Source organism: Protopterus annectens, chromosome 5.part0, assembly GCF_019279795.1.
Source record: "Protopterus annectens isolate FY-2018-M chromosome 5.part0, PAN1.0, whole genome shotgun sequence".
Taxonomy (NCBI): Eukaryota; Metazoa; Chordata; order Ceratodontiformes; family Protopteridae; genus Protopterus; species Protopterus annectens.
Genome location: NC_056735.1, coordinates 233,796,870 through 233,821,074, shown reverse-complemented (window position 1 = coordinate 233,821,074; position 24,205 = coordinate 233,796,870). Strand labels below are relative to the sequence as shown.

General features: G+C 41.2%; 1 protein-coding gene across 2 annotated transcripts in view; it reads left to right on the top strand.

Moving 5' to 3' along the window:
* Window positions 1-24,205, top strand: part of LOC122802555 (NACHT, LRR and PYD domains-containing protein 3-like) — an 826,460-nt gene that overhangs the window by 7,857 nt on the left and 794,398 nt on the right. The window contains exon 2 of one of the 2 annotated variants that reach the window (XM_044072217.1): window positions 11,171-11,337. In XM_044072217.1, the coding sequence (XP_043928152.1) occupies window positions 11,172-11,337 (166 nt within the window). In that variant the 5' untranslated portion in view covers window position 11,171. Of the gene's footprint in view, window positions 1-11,166; window positions 11,338-24,205 lie in introns of both variants that reach the window. The other variant, XM_044072216.1, reaches the window with a different exon arrangement.

Below are 24,205 nucleotides of genomic sequence, written 5' to 3'. Positions count from 1 at the left end.
ATGAGGGGTGGCTGCAGAATTGGGTGTGGAAAGAGACTGCAGTGGGAAACAGCTCCAACACCAGCAGGAGGGGTCTTTATCTGTTATGCTGTAAGTGAAACAATTTTATGTAATAAGAACATTAGCGCAGGAGGTATGTTACTTCAGACTGTGGTTACAGTAGAGTTGTTTAGAAGGAGTAAAGTACTACAAAACACTATGAATCTATGGGTGAGTTTTCCTCAATTACAGTTTCACAGCAAAAAACTTGAGTGCAGAAAAGTGTGCAGAGAGGAGTGAAACAAGCTAAATTTGGCTGAGAGAGTAGCAGTAAGAGTATAACTAATTACCTGAAGGAGAAAAAGGCCAGCCAGTGATATAATAAACATTGTTTAAGTCAGTGGTGGCTGGTGACTTCAAATCAAAGGGAGGCTACAGGAGACAGTTGAATGGGTGGGGCCAATGGGAAGGTGTGTGTCCAACTAGAAAGGGGCGGAGCTATACTCAAAACCACAAAAACTAGAACTTTAAATACATTGCCTTGGGTGCTAAACCATCACCATGAGAGTCCAATCAAGACAAAGTGAAGTGTAGAAGAAAAAAAAAATGTTTGGTGCATTGGCTACATGACAGCTTTCTTAATATCTAGATGGAAACAAAAAGGTTGTGAGGCATAAAAAATTAATTACTCTTTAAATACATAACTGGAATGCCAGTCAAAATCAAGTATAAAAAAACAAGCAGCACTTAACTCAAACCACTTCTCCTTGCACTGCAGTTCTAATTATAATTTATATTCAGCTTTATAAAAGTGCCAAGTAACATGTTGAAAGGAGCAATCTCTGTGATACCCCCAATTGTAAAAATGTTTCTTATCCAAAAAAGACCTGCTGCCTGACAACAACTATCTACTTATTTCATGGGGAAAACATTTATCAAAGTGAAAAATGAACAGCAAACAAGAAACAAGCTCAAGATAAATTGCTTAAAGGATTACTGCACAGGTTATAGACCACACATGATAGATTGGCATTCCGCTTAGTTTAATGGTAAAGCCTGCAAAGATGACTGCAAGTCTCCAATAAATGGAGTAAGCTTCTGAAAATACTGTAATCCTGTCCTTTATTACAAATGCTGTCATATGCATTTCAATACCCAAGGGTTATACATTATCTAGTTATGTAAATATTCTCTGCATGGCAACAACAAAAAGGCTTTCAATGTTGGTAATTCTTTAATAGTATGCTTATTAAAGCTTACTAGCATCTTACAATCTCAGACAATCATACCTGATGGTCATTAAAGCATTTCTACTTAAACAAAGAGCAACAGGCAGTGCAACAACATGCATTTTCTGAATAATAATAAGCATAAATCAACAGTATAAAAATATGACAGAAAACCAGGACATTCTGCATAATCAAGGACAGATGAAAAGCCACTATAGTACTTCTGTCTACCTTGGATGGGGGGATACTCTGCATACTTACACTGCATAACTGCTCCTTGTCTTTCTTAGACACATCCAGAGTCACTACATGGGGGAATGGGTTGCAACAAGCATGTCACAAGCTGAAATGTATCTGGCTGACTGTGATGGCCCGGAAACATTTGTCATACCTCTCAATCTCAGAGCAAGAAATCTGGACAAAGCCATAAATAGAAGTGGGACAAAGGCCCAAAAATAAGGACAATTTTTAAATATTGCTCTTATAAACTTGGAAAGATAATGGAGGTCTTGCATTAGTATGAATTTTCTGAAGGGTATGAAATCTGAAACTCAAATGTCTGTCATTATTTTCTAAGTTCAATCTTTAATGATTTGCACTAATTTGCCAGAAAACCACTATTTTATGAAAAACAGACCAAAAATGTGATGCAAAAATATAAGATAGCCACACAATACAGCTGGCAACCTGTCAAAGAAGGGACACTTTTTAATATTAGTACTGTTAAGTTGAGCAGCTGTCAAAATAAGAAAATCTACATGCATTTCTGAAATAAAAGTAATCTATAATTCTGATCATTGCAATTATTTCTTAATTGTAAACCCTCCACATTTTCTTCCAAAATTGCCATTTTACAGAGGGATTATTAGGGGGAGAGAAACATTTTAAGCCAAAGGTGGAGACAGTTGAGAGGTTTGGATATACCTAATTCTATAAAGCGATTTATTTGCACATACCTCTCAACCTTTTGATGCAGGAAATCTGGACAAGGCCAAATATATTGGGGGGGGACATACAAACAGTACTAAAAATTGCTGTTGTATAAACTTAGACAGTTGATAGAATAACAGGTCTTGCTTTAGCATGCATTTTCTGAAGGGTATGAAGTCTGAAATTCAATGTCTGCCATTATTTAGTGACTTCATTCCTAAATGTTTTGCCAGAAACAACACAAATTTTATTAGGAACAAACCAAAAATACGAAGCAAAAATCTATTCATTCTATGAAAATCTGGACAGTTGAGAGGTATAGTTCAGATGGGGCTGTCTTTGAGTTTGCCACCCTTCCCACCTCACAAAATCATGGTCGAATGGGGCCTCCCCCCTGCAGACATTCCAATGTCCCATTACTTGGCTATTTCACCCCATTTACCATAAACACTGTAATGTGCATACTGCTTTACTTCCATGATGATTTGGCTTTCATTTAAAAGTTTTATTTTACATTTTTCAGTACAAACACTAACAGACATCTACTAAACAAAGCACATTCAAAGAAAATACATCTGGCCAGTGGCAAATAAAGATTAACATTGGGCTGTTTTCAAATCATAGGGCCCTTGCACACAAAACATACATGTGTTCTTTGATACACCTTCCTGATTGTATTAAATTATATTCCTTGTATAATACAGTACAGTTGTTAGAGGACATTTTAAATTTATTGTTTTTAATAAAATCCTCCAAAGCTAGTTACAAAAATAAAATTGACAAAGATTCCAATGACAACCACAAGACATCCTATAGTTACATTAAGAATCTAAATGGCAATGCTCAGATTTACTCTGAGCTACAACAGAATGGCATTAAATATACTGATCCCAAGGATATTGCCAATATCCTGGCAGATTGATTTAGTGCCAACTTCACGCCCTCTTACCCCTAAAGGGCCCATCTCAATACCAAATTATTTCCAAATTCCGATAATCACAGCCACACAGGTAGAAACCGCACTCTCCAAAGCTAAGACTACAGCATCCATAGGACCAGATGACCTACCAGGCTGTGTACTACATGAACTACAAAATGAATTGGCACCTCAACTAAGTGTCATGTTTTATCATAGCCTCACCTCTTTGTACCCACTGAGTGACGCACAGCTACAGTTATCCCACTCCACAAAGGAGGATCCACCTTGGATCCTGGGAACTACTGTTCCATCAGTCTAACTAGCCTGATCTGCAAGGGCATGGACCGCATTATCATGGAATTTAAAAACAAAGACATTGGCAACCTTCAAACACTGGACCCCACCCAGTTTGGGTTCATGAAGGGCCGATCTTGTCTTCTGAACCTGACTGACTTCTTCGAATCATTCTCCAGAGCTGTGGATGAGGATAAGGTGGTCCACACAGCCAATCTGAACCTCGCCAAGGCCTTCAACAGCACCCCCTACTCTGGAATCATTGATAAACTTACTAAGCTGGGCATAAATCCCTACATCACTTGATGGGTTGCCAACTGGTTTACTGACAGAACCCAGACTGTAAAAGGAGCCGACTCCAAATCCAGCTACAGACAAGTGACAAGTGGAGTACCTCAGGGTTCAGTCTTGGGAATGCTCTTGTTTGGCATCTACTTCTCTGAAGTACAGGTCAGCACTAAGGGACTCTGGCTAACAAAGTTTGCAGATGACTGCAAACTGGGAGCCATTATTAAATCCCCAAATTATGTGGATATTCTACAAAAGGGCCTTACAGAAACAGATGCTTGGTGCCAGAGCCATGGGCCCAAGCTTAATGCCAAGAAATGTATAGTTATCCCTTTTGGGAAAAAACATGTACCCATGAATTACTACATAGGTGGCAGTACAATAAACACTGAAAGTGTGATGAGATACTTAGGGACACAGGTGGACAGTGGTCTCACCGTCGATAACCACATTACCATAACAGTTAGGAAATCCTTCTATGTGGCACACCTCATCACTAAGGGATTTTCATCCAGAAAAAAGGAGGTCATTGTCCTACTGTACTCATCCCTCATTGGACCCATTATTGAGTACAACACCCAATTTGGTATGTACTTCACAAGACATCTGCAACAGCTGGAAAGGCCTCAGAAATACCTCACTCAAAGAATCACAGGCCTAAAGCAGATGCCCTATGCTGACCATCTAAAAAAAAAACTCCAGCTGTAATCTGTGGCATATTGTCTACTCGGAGGCAATCTCTGCTTAACATACAAGGCCATGTCAAACCCTGTGGTGTTGGACATGCTCCACTTAAAGAAATCCCAATCCCTCAGAGCCACACATTCCAGGGATCTAAACTTTGTCATCACAATGAACAAAACATGCTGGAGAGATAGGTTCCTGACCCAGAGACTCCCCATACTCTGGAATAGACTGCCCATACATGTCAAGCTGAGTGCCTCCTTGGCCCTCTTCAAAAGGAACCTTGACGATTGGATGGCAGATAGGAAATTCACCCCGAGGATCACGGCAGTCACCCTGTTTGACAGGGATCCAGGGAAGTAAATATTGTGGGAAGAAATATCCAGGGAATTGTTATGGCTAGGCTTGTATAGGCCCTAGGACCGATAGCCTAGTACCAACCTATGAACCTATAAACCTATGAGCATTTTTCCAGTAAACAATGAAACAAAATGCATTCACCAATAATGACAAAACTGCCCAATTCAGAACATTTCCATCATAAAAGTCTACTCAAACTTCTACAATCCACTAGTATCAGGAAATATGCACAATCTCTGCAGAAGTAAAAGTCATCTAAATAATTCCATATTAAAGAGATCTATAACTAATGAAGAGGTTGCTGATACCAAACAACTTTATATTTCATTGTTTTATCTACAAATAAATTACCTGTTGCCCTTGAGGAATAAATTGCCCATGTTACATTTAAAAAAATGATATGCTAGTAATATTGCAATAGGGAATGGATGGCAAACTGATAGGTTGATAGTTACTAGGTATCTCCGCCAAAGAGGACATTCTCAGGACTGCAGCATCCACCCCCTTTAAAAGTACAACACAGTACAGTATCAGCAATTCATCACTGTGGGAGTAGAACCTACAGCCTTCTGCATCAAAAGAAAGTATACCACCTGTTGTGCTATTAGCAATACAAGCAGACTCCGCATAAGCAGCACTAAACTTATTTTCCTTGAAGCTCTTAGTCCCTTGTAAAATCCACAAGACACTCAACTGTATCTCTCAAATTTGCAGTACATGAGCACAAGAAATCTGGAAAAAGCCAAAATGTATTGGGGGGGGGGACAAAAGCCCAAAAAACAGGGACACATTTTAAACATTGCTTGTATAACCTTGGAAAGTTGCTAGAATAAAATGATGTGCTACCACCATGCATTTCACTGCTCAGTCTTTAACCCAGGACCCTGTGTACAACAGTCAGAGCAACATATCACTATGCCAAATCAGCTGTTTCTTGAAAGACAGGAAGACTGAAACTTAAATGGCTATCATTTAATGAATTCAGTTCTCACCATAGTTCTCAACCACTTAGCACAAAAAACCCTGCACAAAGCCAGTAATGGGGGAATACAGCCCCCAAAATAGGAACAAATTTCAAATATTGATCTTATAAACTTAGAACATTGCTAGAATAAAATGTTTCGTATTACCATGTACTTTCTGAAGAATATGAAGTCTGAAATTCAAATGTCTGAAAATCCAGAAAACTCTAAAACCACAGATTTTATGAGGAACAGAACAGAACAACAATATGAGGCAAAAATCTGAATGCTTTTCACAAGTGGTGCTGGGTAGGGAATTCAGGTTCTTGCTACCTGCACCCAAGGTTGAGGGTTTGAACCTGAGTTACTCTCTAGCCACCAGTTATAGTTAACTGGGGCATTTATACACACACCTAAAACAGGTACCTGATTTGCAAACGTATTCCTTCTCAAGCAGAAGCAGCTGTTCCCTCCATAAAAACAGCCAGTAGTCCCAATTTTAACCACATAGACTTCTGGGGCATCTGTAAGACTGCTGCCTTCTTCTGAAACTGGACTGGTTAAACAGCAGTCCAGATTTGAGTTTCCACTCACGCATGCTTGAGTTCTGATTTTTTTATTTTGGTTTTCTTTGGTTTTCCTCAGCTGGGGGGCTGCACTCCTACAGCCCAATAGCATGAGCCGCCACTGGTTTAAGGTTGTAAGCATGGGTTCTGTGGTAGGATACGGCACTCTCACTACTGTTACAAGACAACAGACAATAACAAGTAGTACAGCAATCCACTAGAAGCCTTAAGTGAATAATACAATGCCCTAAACAAGACCACAATGGTACAGTCCAAGTTCCTTGATGACATGTACCTGTGTGATTGAGCTAGGAACTCAGGATGTATGAGAAGTAGACAAGTTTCTTTTGTTTTTGAGGTAAAGTATTGCAGATTGTACCCCCGGCCACTTATTGAGAATGTGGCATACAGTATGTATGGTCATGACAAATGCAGACATGAAGGGGCTGCCACTGGTGAAAACCATGTGTCGCAGGATGTACAGTATCAATGTAGATAAAAAGTATGTAACACTGTTTATTAAGGCTATGACCAAGTCACCGGCAGTTGATGTTATGTGCACTGTACTACATGTGTACATATACAGTACTTTAGAAACATATGGACACACATTTGTACAATCTAAAAAAAATTGCTAATAAAAATGTACAGTGGTAACAGAAAAAAATAACACTGACCAAGTGTAAAGACGTTCTAAAAAGAATCAACATCATCAGTTTAATTGCACCGGTTATTGGAATGTTCTCCACCTTGCAGTACAATGTACTTTAGGAGGGACTCCTTTCACAGTAGCCTTTCTTTCTGCATCAGCCACACACAACCCTTTTTTTACTGGGCTTGTGGATCTTATGACCTATGAACCAGGGAACACTAACACATGGATGCCTGTGGCTCCATGATGTGAAATGAGCATATAATTTAAGATTTATTATTTTTATTATTTTTATTATCATTGTTATATGTAGTTATCTTTAACATAAAGTCACTGTCAAAGAAAGAGTTGCAAGCCCATTCACCTGACTATTACACAAAAGAAAAATGCTTTAGTGATTAAAAACTCCATAGTGAGAGATGTAGATTCACTATTCACTAAGCTGGACAAAGACTCCGTGACAGTGAGTTGCCTTCCAGATGCCAGGATCTCAGACATCTCAACAGCCTTTAAGACCTTTGCACCAGACAAATTTAACCACAACATGGTACTTGTGTATGTGAGGGTGAATGACATAGGGAGGAAAAACCCTGAGGGAGATGCAGAAAGACATGTATGAGCTCTCTAACTATGTGAAAAAAGTAAGCAAGACCCCGATAATAAGCAGAATTTTACCTTCTCCACAAATGATGTCCAAGTACAAAGAGAAGATGAGTGGCTTCAACAATTCACTAAAAACCTGGAGTTATTCTAGGGGAATCCAGTATGTGTCAGCAGAGAGAGAGAGAAGCTTGACAGTCCTACTTGCTTTGCAAAGGACATTCTGCACCTCTTATTCAAAGGCTTCTTCATACTGGCTAAGGCCTCTGCTACCTCCATAGAACCTCTTTCAGATGAAGTTCAGTTAGTAAATACTCCAGTGTAGCAAAACTCTCATTTGTAAAGCCAGTCCTATTCTATTTTCACAGGATCAAATCAAAGTGGCTCTCCTCAATGCAAGAAGCCTAAACAACAAGCTGCCCAACCTTGAGACACACCTGCATTTGGAAGGTATCCATATATGTGTGATCACTGAAGCCTGATTTAAGCACTGCGGTGGTGGTGCTGCGGTAGCGTTGTCACCTCACAGTTAGACATTGCCCGTTCGATTCTCAGTTAGAGCGTCTTCTGTGTGGCGACATGCGTGAATGGGCATTCCTTTGTTGAAGGTTGTGCGTTAGGCCTGGCAAGCCAGCATGTAAAAATCTACTGCCAATCATTAGCGGACCGGAGTTCCACTGTGGCGACCCCTAACCAGGAAAAGCCGAAAGACACAAACAAACTGAAGCCTGATTTAAATGCCCTGAAGCACTCCCTTCATACCTGTATTTCGTGCCTACCACTCCTTCAGACATTATATCCATATCTGTCAGAGACTATATCACCTCTACACAGATTTCCAGAGACCCATAAATTAAATTTATCAAACTCAGTATCACACTAAACAAAATCAAATATCAGTCTATCACCTATTACAGGATCCCTTTCATGACCCTGGAAGTCCATGTCAGGCTCTTAATTATCATCAGAGACTTTAACTACCCATAACTTTACTAGAAAACTTAACACCACCAATGTAGGATATGCTAAGAAGTTTTTAGACCTAAGAAATAAAACTTCGTTGGACCAGATTCCTACTAGCCCAACTGGAGGACAAAATATTCTTGACCTGGCACTTACAAATGTAACATCATTGTGCCCACCTCCTCTAATTGCTCCCTTTCCTATTAAGTCAGACCATATACTAGTAACTTGTTCCTTCAAACTGTCTAACCCCCACCCCCGATACTAATATATCAGAATTCACAGAATTCAATAGAAATCTCCTCAAATTCTATGACGAGTCTCAAAATTCACTTATAACATCGCCCATACATTGCCTGAGCAGACAAATTAAGCTTATAGAAATGACAATCCTGTCCAGATCAAAATATGATAGGAACTTTAAAAGTAAACCATCCTGGTGGTCCATTGACATAAATAAAATCTACAATAAAAGGAAAAAGGTAATTTGAATATTCAACAGATCTAAAGACTCCCAAGCAAAGGAAAATGTTAGGAATTTAACTAAGAATTTTAGAAACTATTAGATTTATTAAGGCAGCCCATGAACTCAGGTTAGCATCTGAAGCCATGGGCAATTGCAAATCCTTCTTTAGTTATGCTAGGAAACATAGAAACAACATTTTATGGCAGAACCTCTATGTATGCTATTTAACCTGAGCCTGGTTACATGCATGGACACATAGGTATGATTTACAGCAATGGTGATGTCACTCCATAAACCTAACCCTACTATTGGCCCAAGAACTGTAGGTCCGTCAACCTGGTGAGTCTCATTTGCAAGGCCATGGAGTTCATTATTGATTGACATTGACTTTAAAAATGTCATTATGCTAGATCCACAGCAATGTGGCTTTGTAAAAGGTAGACTCTTGTCTAATTAAGCTGGTTAGCTTTTTTGAGAAGGTAGCATGAGCTTTTGATAGCAGTAACACTGTACACAGCCTACCTTGACCTGCTCAGGCATTTGAAACCATTCCCCATGTTAGCATAATTAATAAGCTGAATGTGTTACAAATAGATTTCTGTGTGGCCAAATGGATAGCAAACAAGCTAAAATATAGAACCCACACAGTGTTGGTGGCAGGGGTAACATCAAAGAACACAAAGGTGATCAGTGGTATGCCGCAAGGCTCAGTGCTGGAACTATTTTTGTTCAGTAATTACTTTTTTGAACTAAAGACTAAAATTCAAGATCTTTAGCTCACCTAGTTTACTGATGATTGCAAACTGAGAGTCATTGTCAAATCCCCCTCTGACACAGACGCCCTCCAGCAAGAACTTACACTTACAAATGCCTGATGTATTAAAAACTGTCAAATTAATTGCTAGAAAATGTGACATTGTCACATTTGGCAAACAAATCATCATCCCAGCATATAGCATTGACAACACCCAACATCAAAATGAAAAAGCAATTAGAACCCTTGGGAATCTGGGTTCATACTTCCCATCTCTTTTGACTACCATGTAGCAACAATTGTCAGGAAATTCTTCTACTTGACATAATTGTCAGGGGAGTATATCATTCAGATCTAAAATGTTTATTCTGTCCTTAGATTCAGCACTGATCAGAACAATAATAGAATGCATTTCTCCCTTTGGAATGTACCTCACAACTCATATCAAGAAGATGGAAAGACCACAGATGCTCCTAACGAAGAGGATTAAAAGCCTTAAGCTACCAAAAAGACTAGAAGCACTGTTTGCTTTCCTGTGTCTTATAAGCTCTCAGGAGACCTATGCATTGCCTTCCAAGCAACCAGGGGCACAGTATTCCAGGATCTATATAACATTCGCAATCCATTCTCACAAATATTAGAATAAAGGAACTAAACCTGTTTCAGCAAGTCAACAAAACAAGATGGAGACAGATTTGTTATTCAGCATCTCCCCCACATCTAAAATAGATTCCCCATACAGATAAAGCAGAGTGATACAATATCCTCCTTCAAGCAGGAACTGAATAATTGGATGGGTGTTTATAAATTCACTCCGGTAATGACTGTCATAATTCTCTTAGAGAAGGAAGGAACAGTCTACAGTGGGAGCTGGCAAGATATAACGGTTGTAAGACTTCATATCCTTGAATTTTCAATGGTTTTTATGACGATGAAGATGATGATGATGATGATGGTTAATCATTTCTAATAGAAGAAAGTATGCATTCCAGAAGCATGCACTGTCTGATGTTTGGGGGAGGGACTACTCTTGTGGAGAGGGAGCAAAATTCTGGATATTAGTGTGCAACTCAAAAAATCCTAGAGGCCATTTCAAAGATGAGAAGGCCTTCACCTTCTTAATTTAAGACAGTGAAATGGTTAGAAGCTAGAAGATTTTATTTTATGTGTTACAAACATCACCAGAGGGAATATTAAAGATATGTAGTCCTGAATTAAGTCACAAGTAAGTCTTAAATGGTATCTATGACTGTAAATCTCTAATGCTATTTTTTCAGAAATCTGCAGCAAAAGTCCTCTGTGAACATATTGAGGGGGTTTCATATTCTGTCCTCTGGAATTTTACTTATGTGCAGGTAGTTTATCAATAACTGGCTGTCACTGAGAAGCTGAGTGAATTAAAGAGGACTGTATAGCTCTGCATGCAGATAAAATAAAAACTGCAACAAATATGTAAACCCCTTTTGCTCCTCTATAGTTCCCTTCACAGACTAAAATAGATATCTTTCTCTCACTTCAAGACAGCATGGAATCTGATGTACTTCCCTCCACTGGCTCAGTATCTCTCCATGCTGGGCTTCAAGGACAGTCAGGCAGTAACCAAGTTGCACCAGTCATTGTGGGCTCCAATAACCAGATGACCATGCCAATTACAATCAGTATAATTCAAGACCAGAAATCTATAAGTGAAGGTAAGATGCTATTGTACAATATATTATGGTTTCATAATGTGCATTAGTTGTCATTGTTTTCATTGCTGTACGTCACAGGGAGCAAAATGTACTACACTGATCAAGTACCTTTTTATTTAAATCTTATTTTTTCTTTCTCCATTTCTTGGCTAATAGACTAATATTACTTCATTTTATCCTTGTGACTACTCTTACATATTTTTTAATGTTTTTTGTTACACGTGAAGTCTATATGTTATGACTCATCGGATTCACTTTATTTTATTTACTTAAATTTACTTATTTTTTTATTTACTCAGCTCCTGGCATCTCAACAAACCATTTGGCATGTCACCTCACCCTATAGCCCTACATACTTTGACCTAGTCATTCCTACCAATAAAGGTGGGAGTCAGTTATATGAAGAGTGCTACAATCATAGTGCTGGTTTACAGTGGGAGGTCCTTGAAATAAAAACACATCTTTTTTAGAATAATGTTTGAATATAGTCCAACTAAATGAGCTAGCTCAGGCAACATAGAGTGCCTCAGATAAGTTTTGTTCTCTTTGCCCAGTTTGTTGTATGAAACAGCAATAACAAGCTGGTAAGTTTTGGATGGTACCTTTAGGCTAACTACTGGCTTTGCAACTGCCCCAGCTTTCACTTACCATGGACAATCCATTGTCTCCCATGTACATATTTGCTTGTTGATGACTTTCTTTTTTGAGTATATTTGCTAATGAGACTAACTTGAAGGTCAAACACTATACAGTCAAACAGGGCATAGTTCCCAGTTTTGATCTAACTCCAGGGTGGTTTTGTGTATTACTGCATGCCAAGTAGTCTGATTATTGCATTTGTTAGCGGTGGCAGTCTGGGTCAGTAAGATAACTGGAAGATTATAGTGTGGATACCAGTTAGGAATTGATAAATATGATTAGCATCTGTGGAATACAGCTGAGAAGCAGGCACAAATTAAACATTATTTTCTAGAAGAAGGGAGTATTAACTCCAGCTATTTAAAAAAGAGCAACATTTTTATTTACTTATTTATTACATTTGTCGACTGTGAAAGTCCGACAGGGCACAGGGTCCCTTTTCAGTGGATGCCTGGGAAGGAGAGCTCCAAGTAATATATATTTGATAAAGAATTATACATAATACATAAGAAAACAGCATTGTACAAGTGTATACATAGTCTAGTGAAGAAGGCATTTTGTAAAAGCTTATTCATGGTATAAAAAATATGTTTTGAAAAGTCTGATGGTAATGGAGTCATTGCAGATAAAACAATAGAGCATGGATATAGATTATTCTGTTTTGCAAAGGAGCATGATGAGCATAATTTAATAAGCAGGCATAAATAGTGGGCCAGTAGCACAGTATGCATATATACATGAATATACATATATATATATATATATATATATATATATATATATATATATATGTAGAGAGAGAGAGAGAGATACATAGATAGAGCTAGATATAAATATACAAATTTAAGTGGTACAGTAGTATTGTATTCTTCAGTAAGCAGTTTCATAATAAAGACATAAAACAGGTATAATGTTGCAGACAACACTAGAGGAACAAACAAAGAGTTTTGGAGGTACGGCTGAAGCTATCGGTCACATTCTCTTGCTGAGCAACAAGCAATTTTTATTTATTTGATATTTGTTGATTGAGTTGATCCCAGTGGATAGAGCCCAGTTACACACACGTCCTGGGACAATCTACAAACATGTAACACTATAAGCATTAAAAATACATATCATATCAGTATAGTATAAGGACAACATCAGCAACAACCCCATTTTCCCCATTTTGTACATGGAGTTGAAGTAACTGGTCAGCTTCAGTAAGAAGGTGAGATCCCTTATAAGATCCTCCAAAGCTAACTACAAAAACAAAATCACCACTGATTCTAGCTATGTCAAGAATCTCAATGGCAACACCTAGCTCTGCTCTGAGTTACAGCACAATGGAATGGAAGTTACAGAACCAACTGATATTGCCAACATTCTGGCAGATAGGTTCAATGCGAACTTTAACCCCCTGTCACCCCCTAAAGGGCGCATATCTATACAGGAAAAATGCAGAGTCCCTGTAATCACATCTATGCAGGTAAAAGCTGCACTCTCTAAAAACCAAAAACACAGCATCCATGCGACCAGACAACATCGCAGGCTGCGTTTTACACAAACTTCAGAACAAAATGGCCCCCCACCTGAGCACCATGTTCAATCATAGTCTCACATCAGGCTTTGTGCCCACTGAATGGCTCACAGCAACAGTTATCCCACTCCATAAAGGGGGAGCCACCACTGATCCTGGAAACTATCGGCCTATTAGCCTGACGAGCCTGGTCTCAAGACCATGGAATACATCATCACTGAACTCATAAACAAAGACATTGCTAACCTCCAAACTCTGGACCCCACCCAGTTCGAGTTTGTGAAAGGAATATCATGCCTTCTGAACCTGATCGACTTCATTGAGGCAGTCACCAAAGCCTTAGATGAGGGTAAGGTGGTTCACACAGCCTATCTTGACCTTTCCAAGGCTTTCAACACCATCCCCCATTCTGGAATTATAGCTAAACTCACTAAACTAGGTATAAATCCCTACGTCACAAAATGGGTTGCCAACTGACTCACTGACAGAACCCACACTGTAAAAGTTGCAGACTCCAAATCTGACTTCAAACCAGTGACAAGCGGAGTACCACATGGTTCAGTCCTGGGACCTCTCCTGTTCGGTATCTACTTCTCTGAAGTACAGGCTAACACAGATGGCCTCTGGCTAACAAAGTTCACAGATGACTGTAAACTAGGAGCCATAGTCGAGTCCCCAAATGATGTGGACATACTACAGAAGGGCCTCACTGAGACAGATGCCTGGTGTCAGAGGCATGGCCTCAAGGTTAATGCCAAAAAGTGCATTGTCATCCCCTTTGGTAAAAACCCTGTACCCATGAACTACCACATAAATGGCAGTCTACTTAATGCCGAATGTGTGATAACAGACCTTGGGACCCAAGTGGACAGTAGTCTCTCCTTTGATAATCACATTGCCACAGTAGTCAGGAAATCCTTCTATGTGGCACACCTCATCATAAAAGGGTTCTCATCCAGGAAAAAAGAGGTCATTGTTCCCCTCTACTCGTCACTCATTAGACCCATTCTAGAGTACAATGCCCCTTTTCGTATGTACCTCACAAGACATCTGCAGCAGCTGGAAAGGCCACAGAAGTACCTCACAAAGAGGATTACTGGTCTCAAACAGATGCCCTACACTGACTGTTTCAAAAAACTCCAGCTTTACTCTGTAGCATATCACCTACACTGAGGAGATCTCTGCCTAACATGTAAAGCTATGTTAAACCCAGAGCTGTTGGACATGCAACACCTAAAGAAATTCCAATCCCTCCGAGCTACACACTCTAGGAACCTAAACCTTGTCACCAGAATAAACATGACATGCTGGAGGGATAGATTCCTGTCCTAGAGACTTCCTATACTCTGGAACAAGCTACCCATCTATGTCAAGCAAAGTTCCTCATTAGCACTCTTCAAGAAAAATCTTGATGAGTGGATTGGAAATAGGAAATACACCCCGGGGATCACGTCTGTGGCTCTGCTCGATAGGGGCACAGAAAATTAACTTTCTTGGTTGGCGTAAGCCAGGGAACCTTGTTGGCTAGGCTTACTTAGGCCCTTGGGCTGATAGCCTAGTACCTGCCTATGAACCTATGAGTGTCACATCAACAGTGACCATCACTTAGTTTGAATGTTCACACCACGTGGGTAATTTTAGTATTGCAACAGACCATAGGATTAGTGGTACTAATCCAATGACACTTATCCAGTCAACAAAGTGTAAACAAACAAACAAATAATTAAATAATTTAGAGAAGCAGTAATACTTCTAGAAATACAGCACTTCCAATTTTCTCCTTAAAAGTGAAAGCACAGTTAGTAAACTATGGTAGATAACAGCATGTTGGTAGAAACAGCATTAGGTTTTTGTTTCAAGTCAGCAGTCCATAATATTAATTTATTATACTGAGTCCACTCTATAGTATTTAATGCCATTAATTTATCTGTAACTAACACACTTAACAGAAGCAATACCAGCAATGTATGATTAACCAATAAGCAACACAGAGAGTGGGTAATAAAAATTGTATTGCAGAACATTAGTTCTGAGGGCAATTTGCCAATAGTTCTCCATGCTAGGAGTACATGGAAAGAGATATTTGCCTGGGGGATTACTATCATGAGTATTTATACAATGGATACTAGTATCTAATCTTGTATAAGAACTCATACTCCAGCTGGTAAGATCTCAGCAATATAGTAGCACATGCAGTAGCTATGTTTATAGGATGAAGAGCAATATTACATTTAATGGGTCAAGTAGGAATGATAAAGAATTCTTAAGGGAGACAATATTACATGTAAGGGATCAAACGGCAATTATAAAGAATTAATTGAAGTGACAATCCCCCGGATTTTGTATGCCTTGCACGGTGTGCAGGATCAGTGCAGGAGCTGTAGCAGGCAATATGTCTGCCATGCGATCCAGGAACAGCCTGCAGGGGCGCGCACGAGCACTTCTGCACTAGTCCTGCATGGACTAAGCCCCTGTATGCAAATCACCCCATTTGCAGGAGAAATCCATGCAAATGAGGTGAATTTGCTATCCAGGAAGCTTGCAACCGGCATTGCAGGACTAGTGCAAGCTGTAGAAATGTACTCGGTTAGTGACCAAGTGCATTTCTGAAAAATCCAAAATGGAGCCGTGACAGCTCCAAATAAAGGCTGCATATCAGTCAGGAAGCATGCCAATGGCCATGTATAAGGCCATTGGCATTGCAAACAACATAAAAAAAAAATCAACTTTTATTTTTTTTTTTTAGCCGATCTCGGCTGTTTAAGCGTAGAGCAGTGGCATGCAAACGGGATTGGGGGAAAATAACAAAATAAACCTAATATAAGCATTCTAACTAAAATTACTATTCTGCCATGCACGTCAATGGCAGGCAGAAGACAACATGGCCAGTGAGTAGTGGTTGCTAAGTGGGGAGGCTCAGTGTGACATATGTAACTATGCATTAGCAGGCAATCCTATGCAAATGAGGGGAATGATAGGGAAACCCAGTTTTCCCCAGCATGCTAGTCAGGTCCCAACAGTGTAAGAGTAGGAATAGCTTGGTGCAAGTGGACTGGAGCCCTGTGGCTCGGGTTTGCCCCTAGCTTAGCACAGCTAAGCTAGGGGATGTGTCTGAATCTGCCTAGCACTCTTTACATTGACTAAGTGGGTGTGCACGCCGCACACTGGGTTTTAAAGGAAGAAAAAAAAAAGTTAAACCAGGAAATAGCTGCACTGTGCACATTTGAGCACTCTGTTTGCACAGCGCACCCCTGGGCTTAAACAGGAAGGCAATGGGAAGGGAAAACAGCAGTAGGAAGGTAATCAAGGAAAACTAGCATAGCTGGCAGGTGAAATGTATCAGAATCAGCCAATTACACAGGCAGCAGACCAGCCCAGCCCAGAACACTACTATAAACTATGCAAACACCTTTCCCTCTGATTTTTCCCATACTCTACACCACAGGTGTAAACAAGTGGGGAACATTTAGCACAACAGCACAATGATAGGGCCTACAATAGCTATCATACAACAACTTGTGGAAGAGGCCGAGGGTGGTGAGGATGTGAATGCTGTCGACCAACCTACAGTGAGGAGATGAAGAAGAGTGTACAGACCCAGGGTAACCTACCAGGGACTACATGAGCTGGAGATAGTGGAGTGCTATAAGGTGGACAGGGACCTCCCACAGCAAATTGTTTAGCTGTGCTGGCCACTCCTCACACACAGAACTAACAGAGGGTAACCCATCCCAGTGGATGCCAAGGTATGTGTAAGCCTAAGAGTACTAGCTATAGATACCTTCCAAAGGCCAACTGGGAAATGATGGGGATCTCACAGGCATCAGCATCCAGGGTACTCCACCAGTTCCTTGATGCCATGTCAGCACATGTCGATGAGCACATATATTTCCCCAGCACCCATGAGGCATTGGCCAGCAATATGCAACTGTTCCACCAAATAGCAGAATACCCTGAGGTAGTGGGTGCTATAGACTGCACATGCATATGCATCAAAGCACCAGCCAGTAAGCAGGGTAGGGTCTACATCAACCACAAGGACTTCCCGTCCATCAACTGCCAGGTTTTGTGCAATGCCTAAGGCATAATAATGAATGTGTGTGCTGGCTGCCTTGGATGCTATCATGACTCCCACATCTGGCATCTGATGTGGCTGTACCAGAGATTTGCCAGTGGGGACATCCCTCACAGTCACCTAGTGGGGGAATGCTGGACATGCACTGGAGTCATGGGTGATGACACCCATCAGAAATGCACACACACCCGAACAAGAACTCCATAATGAGGCACCCGCACAGACCAGAATTATAGTAGAGCATGTGTTTGGGATGCTCAAGTCATGGTTCCAGTGCCTGGACACATCTGGTGGAGCCTTGCAGTACATACCAGCTATATGTACCCAAATTTTCCTCGTATGTGTCATGTTACACAATATGATCCTGCAGAAACAGCTGCAGCAGGAACAGCACGGGGCAGAGACACACAGCCCTCCACCATTGCCAAAGCCTGCACAGGCACAGAGTGACTCGAAGGAGGAACAAACTGGGCCTGCCCCAGTAGGCAGATGGAGGTGTGCCCAGTATGCCCTGGCCTTGGCAAAGAGGCAATGCATAGCACATACACTGACACAGGAGGGACCCAGGGAATAACGCCTCTCTCTGACTCTCACATACAGTAAAAGGCATGCCAAACATTACACTACCTATGCTCAACCATGTGTAGGGAGTGTACTATGTGCATCCGACATAGACAGCCATGCAGCACCACCCTCAATACTGGGATACCCACAAGGTAAGTGACTCACGCATGCCAGTTGGGGGTTCATATACCCAACAACAGTCACAGCCAGCAGGGCAGGTGTAGACAAACCCAAACAAAGGCTGTGCTATGGCCTGTGAATGATGCCTATAGGTAACCCCCCACCCAGGCCAACACAGACAGACTACAGCAGGACAGGCAGTGGGAAGTTAGTTCTGAAGGGTAGGAAGTCAGGAAACTAATATGTAGATAAATCAAAGCTAAGATCTGTAGTACACTGGTATGCCTCTAGTCAGCATGATAGGTAAGATTACAGAATGAAATGGAGTACCTCACATACCAGTACAGTCATTGCAAATGTGTAAAATAGTCAGGTATACCCCACATCCTACGTAGATCCACACATTCAATCCAGACGGGCATACTGGGCATGCTCCCACACTTAGAGAAATAAAGGCAATGTCAGTCAACAATATACTGAAATTTCATACTGGGCATGCTCACACACTTAAACACATGAAGGCCATGTCTGCAAACACCAGTGGACCAGACATATCTGGCAGTCACAGATGTTAGTGCAGACACTCCTCAGTATGCACCACACATGCTTTGCACACACAGTGGATAGGAATACAGACATATATCTAAGGACAACACACTATAGTAAGCCAAAGGTAGATGTACATAGATGTGTGGAAGATGTTGACTGTGACAAGGAGCCATCCAGGCCTGTCCCACCCAGCACACAGCCAAAGGGCCACAACCACATGAGGTTCAGATGTTACTCACTGTAGATACTAGCCACCAGTATCTATCAGCACTGCAGACTATGTGATGCACATGCTAGCTGTGCAACATGACTGTACAAGGAAGTAGTCATCTTGCAGCTGTATACATGTAGCTGTGAAATATGACCCTGTGTATGCCCGCATGTGGTGTGTCAACCTCTAAATGAATGGGTTAGAGTCCAGGGAAGGGGCACTCCAGTAATCTCCATGGTGCGTCGTATAACAGCATCATGCTGTAGTGTGATATAGACCTCTGGTAGGGGTGCTATCCTCACACATGGCAGTTGTGGCTGTTTTGTGTGTGTTTCTATGTTTATGTAGGGAGCAATGCATTTTATGCTAGTCACACTCACTACAATTCAAATGCCCTACTTTGGCAATCCTGCTGATGTCATTCACTGTGAAATACACCTTTGGGGAAGGGGCACTCCAGTAATCTCCGTAGCGTGTCCTATAATGGCGTAGTGCTATAGTGTGATATACTAGCTAGGTAGGAGTTTTAATCCCAGACATGACAGGTGTGTGTGTGTGTGTGTGTGTGTGTGTGTGTGTGTGTGTGTGTGTGTGTGTGTGTGTGTGTGTGTGTGTGTGCGTGTTTGTCATTCATATCCTATGTGGCGGTGGTTGTGAGTGTGTAACAAGTGGACTCAATGTGGAGTGGGTTTTGCAAACTTCTTATATGGTGTGCCAAGTAAATATCACAATGTCCATTGTACAGGGATGATAGATGTGAAATAGCCAAGAGGCTGGGGTGCAAATCCATACCCCTAAATGTGACATTAATGCCAGCTGAACAATGTTAGCAACCCTTGTATTACCCAGGGTACACTCTCAACCCATGTCTCATACACACACACACACACACACACACACACACACACACACACACACACACACACACACACTTGCCTAGGCAACAGCCGCTATGTTGGTAGTACCCTGCATATTGCCCACTGATAGTAACCATGGTGTGATTGCAGCAGGCTACAGAGGTCATGGCACCCTGTCCATCAGTCCAATAGGCATGTACATGCTGACAGCGTACCTCCCCCATGTTCCCCACTGGACACCTGCAACACCTGTGGTGCCATCAAATGTGACCCACAAAGGACATAACATGCCTGAAACACAAGCCCTGTATGGACAGATGCCACTGATACCAGGGAATAGAACCCCTACCAAAGTACTATATCACACTACAGCATTACACTGTTATAGGACGCACTACAGAGATTACTGGGTTACTCCTTTCCCAAAGGTGTATTTCACAGTGAATGACATCAGCAGGATTGCCAAAGTAGGGCATTTGAATTGTAGGATGGAGGAACACATACTTGGCAAGCAATGCACAGCGCTGGCCACATGCAATAGTCACCCAGGTGACTGGATGGTGTATACAATACCCACCTGTATGGGCATCTCCAGACACTGCACCCCTGAGTCACAATGCAGACCATTGTCATGTGGCCTGATGCAAAGGTATACCCATCACCTAGCCTTGTATAGCCATCTGGCACCATCAACCACAACACACCCGTGAAGCAGTGCACACATGCATGTCAGTATAGGCACCCGTGTCTATGTGAGTGATGTATGATGCGTATGACCACAGTCACACTCACTACAACCCCCATTGGCATACTGAAGCATGCTGTCTGATGTCAAACACCTCCACATACCCTTTGCGCATATAACCTCCGTATGACCCCTGTGGTGCATGTGATGCCTGCACAGTACTGTGTTGTGGCAATCCCACTAGTGATGAGTTGTATTCCTGACCCTGCCAAGTGTGGCAATGTGTGTGCATCCCTGTGAGAGTGTGGCTGTGTTGACGCTGACACCTGTTCATGTGGGCAGGCACTTGTACTACACCTACGACATAGCTACTATATCCCTGTTGCAGATGTCACTCACCAGCACATATACTTCCTGAGGGCTCCCTAACATGTAACCTATGTGGTGCATCCAATAACTGAATGGACATGTGATAGCACTACATAGTCATCAGGGGTTTGATGCCCTGTGCTGGTAGATGTCTGACACAAACATGCATAAGTTTTACTCTCCCACCCCTCCCTGGCTTTTCCATGCCTCTGTCTGCCTCTCTTACTCCCTCTATGGTGGATGTAGAGACTTACACCTGTTTTGCTTAGGCAGCAGCATGTTTATTTTAAGTGATGCTCAGGATCAGCAGACGGTCTCTGCACAAATTGCAGCCCTCCTCTAGCTGATTGCATGTGGAACAGCTGTGGCAACATTCCCATAAACAATTGCATGGAAACACACACCAGTATCTAGGAACATCATGTTGGCGTTGGGTCTTTCATTCACTGTGAGCAGGAACTTGATCTGTTGTTTGGCAAACAGCATCTCAGATGGATTGGGGTTTACCTCTAACAACATACACTGTGGAAACAGGCCAACACACAGGGGGGGGGTGTGCCTGACCTGGCTACAGACTGTAAGTGCTGCTATACTGCATTTGGAGTAATGTTGGTTTAACAAGGTGTGTGTGGCTTTGGCTGTCCTACATGTTTACATACCTGCCATGTCAGTGCTATGTTTATGAGAGAACACCCATCTGTAGGGCCATCTGTGGATTGGCCAGTGTGTGGTGCCTTTTATTTCAGGTGTTACCCACAGAGCACCTATCAGTGAACTGCAGAAGATAGTGTGAGGATTGCAGTCTGTAGATGGTGAGAGCCATGAGAGTTACTGACTTCATATCCCTCATAGGACATATGGTGCAACAAACCCTGTTACAACAACAAATGTATGATGTTATCACAGCAACATGTCAATATTGACCCTGTGTATGTGCCTCCAGCCACAACCCTGACAACCTTTGTACATATGTCATGCAGTAAGGGGTGCATATGTACTGTACACCATAATTACTGACATCATATCTGATAACAAGCCAGTGAGATATCAGACCGCTATACATGTAATGTATAGTAGGGGTTATATTTGATGACATAACCTGGACATTCTGTGGCTGTGTGTACAGTACTGAGGCCTGTGTACTTATGGTGATTGTCGGCAGTGTGTGTATTGTTAATATGTACCTTGGCCTGTGTAGAGACTGTGGTAGATGTCATTGTTCTTGGTCCTGTTCTATCTGATGTTACATGCTGCTTCACTGTATAATACCCTTTTAGCTTACATGTTTGTAGGGCCATACACACACATGTCCCATACCACAGACAGGCAGTGGACCACATTGTGTAGCAGCCCAGTATATGTAGGGTTAGTGTGTGGGTGGCACATATGAGGTTGGTGTTGAACAGATAGTCCATATACTGTAATAATATGCTAGCACGCCATATGTAGCTGTGCCTGTGTTCACATTGGTTGTTGTGATGCACTTACACAAAGGTGTATGTTAATTTGTGCTGTGGCATGCCTGTAGAGCCTGCTATCTATGTGCAGGTACATGTGCATTCCCCCATAGGAAATGTAGGCCAGTGTTGAGCTGGTCTGCCTGTAGTCTGCACAGTGCTTTGTTACATGTCTAGCATCTTAGTGTACTTACCCAGTGAGATGTAATATCCAGTTACTTTCCAGATGTACTGCTGCTGGGCCACCATAACAATCATGTATGTCAGACAGAGCAGTGGGATACTGTACAGATGTATGTCAATATCTAGTGGGTGGCATGTGGCCATGGCACCCCCTTACCAGTGGTTATTAATTGGCAGGACAGACATGAATGTGTGGATGCATAACCTATGGGGGAAAATGTATACCAGTATTACGTGTTATACCTGTCTACATGACTGTTAACATCCATATTGTCAGGATCGGTCCACATGTCTTGAACTAAGGGGTTATGTGTATACCTCTGAACTGTCTAGAGTGTGTCAGACTGTCCACATATATTGGCAATTATCTCTGCTGTAGTCCACAGGAGCATTACGTGCTAGCAGTGGTACTGTACTATGATGTCCTTTGGATGTCTGTCAGTAGCCAATGGCGCACATGTTAAAAGCAGATGTGAACTCCCACACACACCATGTCTGTGAAGACAATCCCTATTACAGTAGCAATACTCTACAAGTATACCTGCTATACATACCTGTTGGGTCTACAGGGGCTGAGGTAGGGCTACACTCCATGTTCAGGACATATGGTGATGATATATGTGCATATACTTATCCATATATCTATACAGACATACATATTGACATACATAGATGGATATGTATATGTACATAGATATACAAATAAACACCTATATATATATATATATATATATATATATATGTATATACACACATACACATATACAAAGCAATATGTGTCTACACACATATATATATATATATATATATATATATATATATATATATATATATATATATACACACACACACACACATATACAAAGCAATATGTGTCTACACATATACAGATAGAGATACATATGCACATATACATAAGGATATCTACATATATTTTGACAGTAGTAGGTATATCAGAATATATATGTATGCACATATAGTTACTGATATCTACATATATACCAACATAACTAGGCATATCTGTTCACATAGGCTGTGCATACATATATAGCTATATATACATATATCTATATATACATATATGTATATCTATGTATACATATATCTATATATACATATATGTATATGGGAGTGCTACAAAATCCTGAAAGCCCAAAGTCCTGAAGACCATCAGGGGTGAGCTGCCTTAAGTTATATGGATGTACATTACCATACAATCCTCCTTGGTTAAATGCAGGCCTACTGCCACCTGCCATACAGACTGTTCTGTTTGTCAGTGTGCTTGTGATGGTGTCAGTTGTGCCTTGTTATTTAACAGTTACATCCCATTTTGTCAACATGTGTCTTTACCCCGTAGGAATTGTCTACAGAGTGTAGATAGAGGCTGCTGAACTATACACCTGCAATACTTACTGTTGATTGTTTGCTATCCTGTGGCCCAGTCTGTCTTTATTATTGCACTACTTGAAGGCCTCAGCATGGGCAGCAACATTTGATAACTTTTCCAGACTACTGTATTAGTATAAATGTTTCACAGTTGCATTACTCAGTTTATATGGATGTTCATGTCTAAACAGCTATATGACATGGCATATAAAACTGTAATAGTGCACAAATAAAGCTTTTCCATTTATGCACAC